The following is a 12,869-nucleotide window of genomic DNA, read 5'->3' as shown; positions in this document are numbered from 1 at the left end:
GATGTGTGGTACGATCCTGCAAAGCAAGAGTTCATACCGAGAGCGATGCAATAACAAAACTAATTAATGAGCATAACCATGGTTCCTCTGCTGCTGCAATTAGAGCAAAAGAATGGATTTTAGAGTTGAAAGAAACTGCGATATCCTCACAAGAACCAACAAGACATCTCATTGGAACAACTTTGTCAAAACATGATGAATTTTCAATGGCAGAAATGCCCTCTGTCTCAGCAATGGGGAGAAATGTTCGTCGTTGGAGACAGAAAGCACAAAATGCTCCATCTATACCAAACCAAAGATGTAATTACGAAATACCAGAAGAATATTGTATTCTCCCCACTGGGCAAACGTTTCTTTCAACTGATACTGGCATAAATGATGAAAATAGAATGCTTATCTTTGCTTCTGAAGAGGGTTTGGATGACTTGACATGATTTCAGAATTGGGCAGCAGATGGCACTTTTAAAATTTGCCCACAAATCTACTATCAATTGCACTGCATCCATGTCCAAGATGGTACATTCAGTATTCCCGGTGTTTTTGCTCCTCTACCCAATAACACTAAAGAAGCATATGACTACCTATTCACTCTTTTGTTGCAGACTCGCCCTCAACTGAATCCCAAATTAGCGCTGACGGATTTTGAACTAGGAGCAAGAAAGAGTATAGCAGAAACATATCCTAATGCAACAATAAGCTCGTGTATTTTCCATTTGTCAAAATCCATCTTTAAGAAAATATGCGACCTTGATTTGAGACAATGGTATAACGAAGACCAAGAATTCAATTTAAAAATTAGATGTTTCTCTGCATTAGCTTTCCTTCCAGTAAATGATGTGGTAGCAGGCTTTTTGGATCTGAGTGAAGATCACGACTTACCTCCTGAATTCATTGCATACTTTGAAGTTACATACATTGGCCAAGTAAGGGGTAGAAGTGGGCACGGGATTGCAGCAGCCTTTTCCATTGCATCTTGGAATGTTCATGATCAATGAATGACTTGCCTAGATCTAACAACAGTTTAGAGGGGTGGCATAATGCAATCCAAAATTCAATTACTTGTCAACACCCCTCTGTTTGGAAATTAATCGATACGTTGAAGAAAGAGGACGCTATGGCCACAAAGAAGAAAATTGACTACCAACCGGGGATTATTGTCCAACCAAGAAATAAGAATATCAATAAGCGCCTTCAATCATTAATTGCACGTTATAATCCTGAGGACAAATTAAGTTTCTTACGAGGGGTTGCCCACAACATGCATACTTTTTAAGTTTGAACTTATAAATTAAATTTTTTAATCAATAAAATGCATGCTACAATCCCTTCTTTAATTAATAAAACTGTTTTTGATTTTTAAAAAAATACATGAATATCTAAAATTATTAAGGGCCGGCTGGTGGCGCAACAACTTCGGCGCCGGACCGGGGAGCGGAGGTTCCCGGGTTCGAAACCAGTCGGGTACGCTCCCGAGTACCCTTTCCATCCATGCCGGGTTGAGTGCCGAGATCGCAAGTCGACCTCATAAAATAAAGGGGAAGTGCTGCGAGTGTGTCTGTGTGGGGGGGGGGGGGTGGCGTGCCACACAGTCTCTCTCTCTCTCTCTCGTTACGCGCCTTGTAAAAAGCCATGAAAAAGACATCATCATGGACACACGCAGACGCACAGACGCGCACGCATGCACATGCCAAAGAAAAAGAACATGTAAAATTATATCTTTTATGAATTATACATATATTGGGACACAAATCTAATATGAGATTTACATATATTGGGACACAAATGTCCGGGCCGCAAAAAAAAGGGACACAAATGTCCAGGGATGCATTTGACCGGGACACAGTTGTCCAGGGCACAATTGTCCTGTCACCATAGAATAATAACTATAACAGGATCAATGAAAGCTCAACCAGAGTGCAGAAGACAGCAAACTATGCAAATGTAAATATAAATAAATAGCAATAATTAATGAGAACATGAAATACAGTAACAAGAGTCCTTAAAGTGAGATCATTGGTTGTGGGAACATCTCAGTGGATGGGCAAGAGAGTGTAGTTATCCCATTTTATTCAAGAGCCTGATGGTTGAGGGGTAGTAACTGCAGAGTGGTGTGAGTCATGAGGTTCCTGTACCTTCTACATGATGGTAAGAAAAGAACATCACCCAGATTATAATGAACCTTTGGAATTCTCCACCCTAGAGGACTGAGAAGATTCATTCGCTGAATATGTTTGGTGGCAAGTTTGTGTAGCAGTTAGCACAATGGCTTTACAGTTCCAGTGATCACTGACCAGGAATCCTTTGATGCCAATGTCTATAAGGAGTTTCTATGTTCATCGCAAACTTCTCTTAAAATTGAAATTAAACCCGCATCACTATTTCTGCTGGTAGTTAGATGGGACAAGGCAGAAAAACAGGTCAGCACAGATTAAATGGACCGAAGGACCTGTATCTGTGTTGCAGTGCTTTATACATCTCCGTTAGTCTCGTGAGACCATAGATTTGCGCCTTGGAAGGTTTCCAGGGTGCAGGCCTGGGCAAGTTTGTATGGAAGACCGCAGTTGCCCGTGCTGCAAGTCTCCCCTCTCCATGACACCAATGTTGTCCAACAGAAGGGCAACACACTAGGGCCGATACAGCTTGGCACTGGTGTCATCACTTGCTTTATACACCTAAGTAGTTTAATGGCCGAAATTCTACTACCATCAGGAAAGAGGTACAGGAGCCTTTGGTCCCCCAGCACCAGGTTCAGGAACAGTTGTTACCCTTCAACTATCAGGCTCCTGAACCAGAGTGGATAACTTCACTCTCTGAACTGATTCCAAAACCTATGGACTCACTTTCACAGGCTCTACAACTCATGTTCTCAGTATTACTGATCTTTTTATTTTCACAATTTGTCTTCTTTTGCACAGTCTTTGTTTATATAGTTTTCTAAATTCTGTTGTATTTCTTATTTGCCTGTAAGAAAATGAATCTCAAGGTAGTGATATGGTGACATACTATATTTCCCTCTTCCTTCCTCACATATTGACTCTGAATAGATCACTCTTTTTATTTACCGTGGTGTGATCTCTCTGTGCAGAGCAAAGTGAGGCACATATATATAGCTGGAGCACCGAAGACTTTTGTACACTACTGTAGTAATTTTATGTATTGCACTGTACTGCTGTTGCAAAAAAAAAACAAATTTCATGACATACGTGAGTGATGATAAACCTGATTCTGATATGGGTCTCTACTGTGGACTGAGAGTGGGAAGGGGGCAGGGAGAGGCGAATCGTGGTCGGGAAAAGGGGAAGGGAGAGGGGAGGGTGTGGGAAGCACCAGAGAGGCATTCTGTAATGATCAATAAACCAATTGTTTGGAACCAAATGCCCTTGCCCAGTGTCTCAACCCGTGCCACCTCCGCCCCTGACCCACACTCCTCCAGTGGCACTCCACCCTCATCATTCCCAACATCCTTTGCTCCCGCCAAATTTACAAACTCGCTCTCCGCTCCGCATTGACAAATTCAGTACTGTGCAAAAGCCTTAGCTATAGAAATGTGCCTAAGATTTTTGAACAGGACTGTATATGTATATTGATAATAAATTTACTTCACTGCATTTCTACTTGTTTTCTTGTAAGCAGAAGAACTTCCTACAATTCCTACAGCATTGAACCCCTCAACTGTCTTTTTTCAGAAACACTACTGTTGTGCCAGTGTAGTTGGCAGCCCAACCACCTGTCTTCCCATTGTTACTGTTGTCCCAGGTACTTACAGATGCCAGACACAACGTTCCAGGCTAACTTCATGGCAAGGTGGGCCATCTTCGGACCCACTCCTGGAAGTCGAAGCAGCTCGCTGACAGTATTGGGAATATCACCACCATACTGTTCCTTCAGGATCGCTGTGGTCTGTTTGATGTACCTCACTTTGTTCTGCACAGACAGATCACATCAAGGCATTAGATTTTTATTTTAAATGGTGAGTGATCTATTCAGGGGCAATATGTGGGAAAGGAAGAGGGAAATGCCCTTGGGGAGGTGAGTGGAGGCTTTACTGTTGTAATGAATTTATCTGTGTGAAGAGTGTGCAAGACAAGTTTTTCACTGAAACTCAATAGAAGATTGGCTGACAGGCAGGAGGCAATGAGGAAGCAGAGAGTCTGCAGAAGGACTTAGGCAGATTAGGAGAAAGGCATCCAATGGCCTCTGAGCATATATTTTTAATAAGGACATTTTTAAGTGAGAAGGGGCGGCAGGCAGACAATCTCTGAAGAGTATCGGTAATGGCTGGTGTCACCCATCTTGTAAAGGACACTGCCCATAAGAAAGCGGTGGCAATTCACTTCCGTAGAAAAATTTGCCAGGAACAATCATGGTCAAGACAATGATCGCCCACGTCATAAGACACGACACATAACGATAATGATGATCGCCCAGGACATGTCCTTTTCTCATTACTACCATCAGGGAGGAGGTACAGGAGCCTGAAGACCCACACTCAACATTTTAGGAACAGCTCATCAGATTTCTGAACAGTCCTTGAACCCATGGAACTACCTCACCATTCCTCTTTTGCAGTATTTATTTTTTAAGTTCTAATTATAGTATTTTTTTAAATCTTGCACTGTACTACTGTCAGAATAACAACAAATTTTATGACATAAATGCAAGAGATTCTGCAAATGCTGGAAATCGAATGTCACGCCCAGATAAAAAATGCTGGAGGGACTCAGCAGATCAGGCAGCATCTCCACAAAGGAATAACCAGTCGATGTTTCAAGTCAAGACTCTTCAAACGGACTGGAAAGGAAGGCGAAGGAAGGTGATAAGTGAAGCCAGCTGAGTGGAAAGATAGGTGAAGTTGGGGGGGGGGGAATGAATTGAGAAGCAGAGAGGTGATAGGTGGAAAAGGTAAAAGGCTGAAGAAGAAGGAAATTGATAGGAGAGTGGACCATGGGAGAAAAGAGGAGGAGGGGCACTAGTGGGGAGGTGAGAGGCAGGTGTGGAGAAGAGGTAAGAGGGGAGCCACAATAAGGAATAGAAACAGAGAGTAGGGGGAGGGGGGAACTACAGGAAGTTGGTGAACCTTCATGATATACGTCAGTAACAATATACCTGATTCAGAGCTTCTGAACGGAGAAGAAGTAGAGTAGAGAGGGTAATCCCGAGCAGAGGAGCCTGGTCACTGAAGGCACAGGAACCTAATGGAGTAAAAGTGTGCTCCTTAACCAGTTTCATTTCTAATTCTGTAATTAAGCTGCTGGTGTTGGTGAACTCACCCTCCAGAACCCAACTGGGTGGATGAGCTGCCCCAGTGTCTTGTCATCCGTCCTGAGAATATTCTCCACCGTCAGGCCGTGTTCCCGCAATTGCTTCATAGCGGCAAATGTCACGTGATCTTTGGTCTGACTGGACAGCATGAGTGAGAGGAGGACCTGGTATCTCATCACCTGCACCATAATGACAGATCAATGATCTATTCAAAGATCAACTTTATTCTACGTATACATAGATAAATTAGTAATTTGCTGTGGTGTGCCGCACAAAAACAATAACATTCAACAATTATACACATAAAGAATTATATAGAAAATAAACTTAAGAGGTTTAACTACAGATATGGAATAAAATGTCCATTAATATATAAACATCAGCATGCATTTATAATGTAAATAACATTATATAAAGTGGTTTAAAGTGTTTACAGTGGGGTGATGGGGGTAATAGATAAAGGGGAGGGTGCAGGGGCTAACTAGAATAGTTGATCATATTAACAGCCTGGCAAAGAAACTTTTCAGATTGCGTGAAGTTTTTTTGTTTTAATAGCCCTATAGTGCTTTCCAGAGGGACTCATTTTCAAGGGCTTTACAACTCATGTGCTCGATATTTATTACTCATTTATTATTTTAGTTTTCTTGCTTTTTTGTATTTATGCAATTTGTTGTCTTTAGCCTCAGTTGTTTGTGTGCAGTTTTTCATTGATTCTTTTGTATTTCTTTGTATTTAATGTGAATGCCTGCAAGAGAATGAATCTCATACTAGTATTTGATAATAAATTTACTTTGATCTTTGAAATATGCCCAATAACTTGGCCTCCACAGCCATTTGTAGCAATGAATTCCACAGATTCACGACCCTCTGGCTAAAAAAAATCTCATCTCTGGTCTAAAGGGACATTCTTCCACTCTGAGGATGTGACCTTTTGTCTTAGACTCCTCCGCTGTAGCAAACATCCTCTCCACGTCCACTCTATCTAGGCCGTTCAATATTTGATAGTTTCAATGAGATCCCTCATTTGCTATAGTTAGGAAGATTGCTGTGTAGAAGTTGGACGCTATTCCAGCAGAGATTGCAGTTCAAAACTTAAGTTATATTAAGGAACTGATGAAAGTAGCCGTATAAATCGTTTTGAAACCGCATTTCTGGGTTTGCATTTTACCTCTGGGGCTGCAGTTTGGTCAAAACACTGTTCAGCTCCCATGTGATCTACGGGAGCGCTCCTGTCTTTCCTCATTTCCCTGATGTTATCCAGCTGTTCCCGCCAGTGTTCCGGTTCCCATTCGCCCTTTGCCTCTCCGTCAACTTGCTTGGAACTGCCCACAATCTGCGCTCTCTTTCCCCTCTGCCTCGGTGCATGCTTGCGGACGGTACCCGCAACTTGGTTCTCTCCGGCGGTACCGTCAGGCTCCTGGTCTCGGCAGTTGCCTTGTCTAGTCAGGGCCAACCTTCCCAACCTGGAGCTGGGACTCTCTCCTTTGCCAAGGCCGCTCGTCCCGCGGCTCATATTGCGAGTCAGTACCCCCGATGTGAAGTAAGGAGACACCGCCATAGTGCTTTCCCGCCAGGTTACTTGATGTAAATGAGGCAAAGACCCGGGGTCACGGCCCCTTTAATTCCCGCGCTGGTGAAATGTATCAACTCGATGAAGTGTTGGAAGGGGATTCCCTCGGGCGCAGTTACGTCTCCTGAGCATTTCACCGCAAGAGGTCCGAAAGGTAAAGCACACAGGGGAACCAGATCCCCCGTACTGTCCAGGAACGCAATCTGATATCCCCCGTCTTCAGCCGGTGCAGAGACTCTTTGCTCCCCCTGCTGCGTTGTTCCTGTACACACAGTCCAGTCTTTAGTCAATTTGACTTATTGTTATATACTTGTACCTCAGGGTGCAATGAAATTCTTTGCTTGCGTGAAATAAACAGTTTAAAGGCATCCCTTAGTCTTGCGAGACCACGGATCTGTGCCTGGAAAGTCTTCACTCTAACAGTATACATAGAAATAACAAAAACAACAATAACTACAGCAATCAGCCCGAAACAGATTGCTGCGCTGCATCTTAGTCCATCTGCAGCTTCGCTTCAATAACATCCCAGGGAAAGTTTAGTGAAATATCTGAACTCCTTTATAAATTAAATTCCTCTCTAACTCGCATCTTCAACGTACACAAAGAATATTGAGAATTGATATACCTGAGCAAATTAAAATCTACAAACACAAGGTCAATATATTGAACATACAATCTATGTATATAAGCTATCTTATATATTTATACATTGTGTATTTTTATTTTTATAGTTTGTCTTGCACATTGGTTGTTTGTCAGTCTTTGTGTGTAGTTTTTCATTGATTCTGTTGTATCAATGTATAAAGGACTGAGGTCCTTTAACATCTGCCGGACGATGCTGAGGATGTTCTACGAGTCTGTGATGGCCAGTGTGATCATGTTTGCTGTTGTGTGCTGGGGCAGCAGGCTGAGGGGAGCAGACACCAACAGAATCAACAAACTCATTCGTAAGGCCAGTGATGTTGTGGGGATGGAACTGGACTCTCTGACGGTGGTGTCTGAAAAGAGGATGCTGTCCAAGTTGCATGCCATCTTGGACAATGTCTCCCGTCCACTGCATAACGTACTGGTTGGGCACAGGAGTACATTCAGCCAGAGACCCATTCCACCGAGATGCAACACAGAGCGTCATAGGAAGTCATTCCTGCCTGTGGCCATCAAACTTCACAACTCCTCCCCTGGAGGGTCAGACACCCTGAGCCAATAGGCTGGTCCTGGACTTATTTCTTGGCATAATTTACATATTACTATTTAACTACTTATGGTTTTATTACTATCTAATTATTTATGGTGCAACTGTAGTGAAAACCAATATCCCCCGGGATCAATAAAGTATGACTATGACTATGTGAATGCCCGCAATAAAATGAACCTCAGGATGGTATGTGGTGACATAGACATACTCTGATATTGAATTTACTTTTAATGTTGAACACTGGTGAGTCTCCTCTGCAATTACTAAGTGAATCTAGGGATGGCAAGAAATCTGAGCTTATCTTTGTCATCAGCATCTTCAGAAGTCAAAACATTTGCACCAGTCTTTTCAACAAGGGTAAAGAATCAGAATCAGGTTTATTATCACAGGCATGTGTCGTTAAATTTGTTAACTTACTGCACCAGTTCAATGCAATACATAATCAGAACAAAAGTAAATACATAAATAACAATATCTATAATATATATTTTGTTTTTTTATATATATATTAGATTTAAAATAGTGAAAAAACAGAAGTTATATGTATGAGGGGTGATTGATAAGTGCGTGGCCTAAGGTAGAAGGAGTCAATTTTAGAAAACCTAGCACATTTATTTTTCAACACAGTCCCCTCCTACATTTACACACTTAGTCCAGCGGTCGTGGAACATACGGATCCCTTCTTTGTAGAAGTCAGCGTCTTGGACCTCCAGAGAATTGTCCACAGCAGGGGTGATTGATAAGTTCGTGACCTAAGGTAGAAGGAGATGAGTTATTTACTTCAAACTTTCTGCATAATCACTCAAAGACTTGAACTGCACGTGCATGTAATGAGAGCTGTGTAACATCTCCTTCTACCTTAGGCCACTAACTTATCAATCACCCCTGCTGTGGACCACTTTCTGGAGGTCCAAGACACTGACTTTTACAAAGAAGGGATCCGTATGCTCCACGACCACTGGACTAAGTGTGTAAATGTAGGAGGGGACTGTGTTGAAGAATAAATGTGCTAGGTTTTCTAAAACTGACTCCTTCTACTGTAGGCCACAAACCTATCAATCACCCCTCGTATATATCTTAAAGTAACATAGAGTTCATGGGTTCAATGTCCATTTAGGAATCCGATGGGAGAGGGGAAGAAATTGTTCCTGAATCATTGAGTGTGTGCCTTCAGGCTCCTGTACCCGCTTCCTGACGGTAACAATGAGAAGAGGGCATGCCCGGATGATGGGAGTCCTTAATAATAGACACCGCCTCTCTGAGGCACTGCTCCTTGAAGATGTCTTGGATACTACAGACGCTAGTACCCAAAATGGAGCTGACTAATTTTACAACTTTCCGCAGCTTTTTACAGTCCTGTACAGTAGCACCTCCCCCCTCCCCACTCCCCCACCCCACCATACCAGACAGTGATGCAGCCTGTCAGAAAGCTCTCCACGGTACATCAATAGAAGTTTCCGAGTGTTTTAGGTGTCAAACCAAATCTCTTCAAATGAAATATAGCAGGTAAATGGGACAGGTTTAGGTGGGAATGTTGGTTAGCATGGACCAATAGGGCTGGAGAGCCTGTTTCCATACAGTGTAACTCCATGAATCTGTCAACATTCCAATCCAGATGTAAGGTCCCAACCGGAGTCATCAGCTTCCCATTTCATCTACAAATGCTGTCTGACCCACTGAGTCCCTCCAACACTTAGTTTTTCTCTCCAGATTCTAGCATCTGCGGTCTCTTCTAACTTCTTCAACATTAGATTAGATTAGATTATGAGGTCACGCAGTCCTCTTTTATTGTCATTTAGTAATGCATGCATTAAGAAATGATACAATATTCCTCTGGTGTGATATCACAGAAACACAAGACAGACCAAGACTGAAAAACTGACAAAAACCACATAATTATAACATATAGTTACAACAGTGCAAGCAATACTGTAATTTGATGGAAGAACAGACCATGGGCATGGTAAAAAAAGGTCTCAAGTTCCCTCGAAAGTCCCAACATCTCACGCAGATGGTAGAAGGAAGAAAACTCTCCCTGCCATGAGCTTCCAGTGCCGCAAACTTGCCGATGCAGCATCCTGGAAGCACCCAACCACAGTCCAACTCTCAGTTTGTCCGAAAAATTTGAACCTCCGACACCGAGCACCGAACACCATCTCTGCCGAGCGCTTCAACCCTAGCCCTGGCCGCCAGCAACAGGCAAAGCCAAGAATTTGGGGCCTTCCCTCCAGAGATTCTCGATCGCACAGTAGCAGGGTCAGCGAACCGGGCATTTCAGAAGTTTCTTCAGATGTTCCTCTGTGCTTCTCACGGCTGTCTCCATCAAATCAGGATTGTGCACAGCCCCTATTTAACAAATACGATATCATTTCACCAGAGAAGTCGCGCGTGCTGCGTCGCGCTACCATCTTCTCCTCCCTCCTGTGACTGTTACGGCCAAGTACAGACCATGGAACACAACGACCCAAGGTGTGATTTTTAAACATGAAGGAGGTATTAATGTGGCACTCTTAGCCACACCCAGCTGCAATTATTTGGCCTCAACGTCTGAGCGTAAAATGATAATTATACCAGATGGCCTTGTAAAATAGAGGCAAAATGCCAGCTGTTCACACTGCAAACATGATAAAGTCTGCAGATGTTGGAAATCCAAAGCAACCCACGCAAAATGTTGGGGGGGCTCAGCAGGTCAGGGGCAGCTTCTATGGAAATGAATAAGCAGTCGACATTTCAGGCTGAGGTCCTTCATAAGGACCGGAAATGAAGGGGGAAGATGCCAGAATGAAAAGGTGAGGGGAGGAGCAGCATGATAGCTGGAAGGTGATAGGTGAAGCCAGGTGGGTAGGAAAGATAAAGGGCTGGAGAGGAAGGAATCTGATAGGAGTGGACCATAGGAGAAAGTGAAGGAAGAGGGTGTAAAGTATGGATCTATTTGTTATAGTGCAGCGACTCCCCTTAGCACTAATTATTGACTGATAACTTGCACATGCGCATTGGTTTGTTGCTGTCTCTCTCCCTCTGCAACGTGATTAGAAATATTAACCGCTTCTCTGAGTGTGTGCTTTTATTTATTTGATAATGTCATCATACAGTCACCACAGAGGAGAGCCAGGGAGAGGAGAGGCAGGGGAGAAGAGATAAGGGGCCAGAGTGGGGAATAGAAGAAGAAGGGAAGGGGAGGGAATTTTTTTTTTAACCAGAGGGAGAAATCAACCTTCATGCCGTCTGGGTAGAGGCTATTCCGACAGAATATAAGGTATTGCTCTTTCATCCTGAGGATAGCGGGGTCCTCATCTTGGCAGGAGATGGGGCCACCCTCATACAATAGCTTAAAGAGCTTTTCAAAGAAGGAACTTGTACTTCTGCTGTGCTTTTCTAGGTGTCTCAACATGCTTCACTGGTTGTAGAACAAGCACTGTAAGGCTTCATCACTGTTACACATAGTAACTGTGTGGATGGTTTATGTACAGAAAACTCCCAGAAGAACAATATGATACTGACAATGTAATAGTGAGTAACCTCCTCAGGAGGCTAAAAGAATTTGGCACGTTCCCGTCAACCCTTACCAATTTTTATCGGTGCGACATAGAAAGCATCTTATCTGGATGTAAAACTCTTTGGAATGGCAACAGCTCTAGCTCTTGCTCTCGCAACAGCTTGGGGCAGCAGGCTGAGGGTAGCAGACACCAATAGAATCAACAAACTCATTCATAAGGCCAGTGATGTTGTGGGGATGGAACTGGACTCTCTGACGGTTGTGTCTGAAAAGAGGATGCTGTCTAAGTTGCATGCCATCTTGGTCAATGTCTCCCATCCACTACATAATGTACTGGTTGGGCACAGGGGTACATTCAGCCAGAGACTCATTCCACCGAGATGCAACACAGAGCGTCATAGGAAGTCATTCCTGCCTGTGGCCATCAAACTTTACAACTCCTCCCCTGGAGGGTCAGACACCCTGAGCCAATAGGCTGGTCCTGAATTTATTTCCTGGCATAATTTACATATTACTATTTAACTATTTATGGTTTTATTACTATTTATTATTTATGGTGCAACTGTAACGAAAACCAGTTTCCCCCAGGATCAATAAAGTATGACTATGACTATGACTCTACTCAAGACTGCAAGACATCGCAGAGAGTTGTGGACACAAGTCGACGCATCACGAAACCTCCCTCCCATCCATGGATTGCGTCTGCACTTCTCGCTAGCTCAGTAAAGGAGACAACATAATCAAAGACCCCACCTATCCCGGACATTCTGTTAGAAGAAGAAGGTGGAACATGGACTCACAGGAATGAACTGGGAAGGGAAGACGGAAACAATTGGCGGGGGGGGGGTCAGTAATTAGTGGAGGGGATGTGTGAGTGATAGACACATGGACTAAACCAGACCTGCCTCTCGGTTTTTTTGCAATACCTTACTTCCCATTTTTCTATTTTCTATTTATGATTTATAATTTAAATTTTTAATATTTACTAATTTTAACTATTTTTAATATTTATTATTTGTAATCCAGGGAGTGTGAAGTGCAGAATCAAATATCACTGTGATGATTGTACGTTCTAGTACCAATTGTTTGGCGACAATAAAGTATAAAGTATACAGAGGAGTTATTGGAGCTTGTCTTTATGATGCAGAACTCTATCGATCAGAAGGTTGCAGTGGGTATTCTGGAGTTATGTAAATATAACAGATGTTAATTTAAGCAAAGTTTAAAGTAAATTTATTATCAAAGTACATATGTGTCACCATACAACCCTGGGATTCATTTTCTTGTGGGCAGCGTGGTAACGTAGTGGTTAGCACAACGCTTTACAGCACAGGCAACCCGGGTTC

At 42.9% G+C, this 12,869-nt stretch overlaps 1 protein-coding gene across 2 annotated transcripts in view; it reads right to left on the bottom strand.

The window, feature by feature from the left end:
- The window catches only part of nthl1 (nth-like DNA glycosylase 1), a 29,419-nt gene extending 22,365 nt beyond the window's left edge, over nucleotides 1–7,054 (bottom strand). For both annotated transcript variants that reach the window (XM_072269561.1, XM_072269562.1), the window contains exons 1-3: nucleotides 6,431–7,054; nucleotides 5,271–5,441; nucleotides 3,765–3,924 (exon numbers count right to left, since the gene is read on the bottom strand). In XM_072269561.1, the coding sequence (XP_072125662.1) occupies nucleotides 3,765–3,924; nucleotides 5,271–5,441; nucleotides 6,431–6,820 (721 nt within the window). In that variant the 5' untranslated portion in view covers nucleotides 6,821–7,054. The remainder of the gene's footprint in view (nucleotides 1–3,764; nucleotides 3,925–5,270; nucleotides 5,442–6,430) is intronic.
- Nucleotides 7,055–12,869: the final 5,815 nt, after the last annotated feature.

Source organism: Mobula birostris, chromosome 9 (assembly GCF_030028105.1).
Source record: "Mobula birostris isolate sMobBir1 chromosome 9, sMobBir1.hap1, whole genome shotgun sequence".
Taxonomy (NCBI): domain Eukaryota; kingdom Metazoa; phylum Chordata; class Chondrichthyes; order Myliobatiformes; family Myliobatidae; genus Mobula; species Mobula birostris.
Note: the sequence above shows the minus strand (reverse complement) of the source record. Positions and strands in the feature narration are given on the sequence as shown.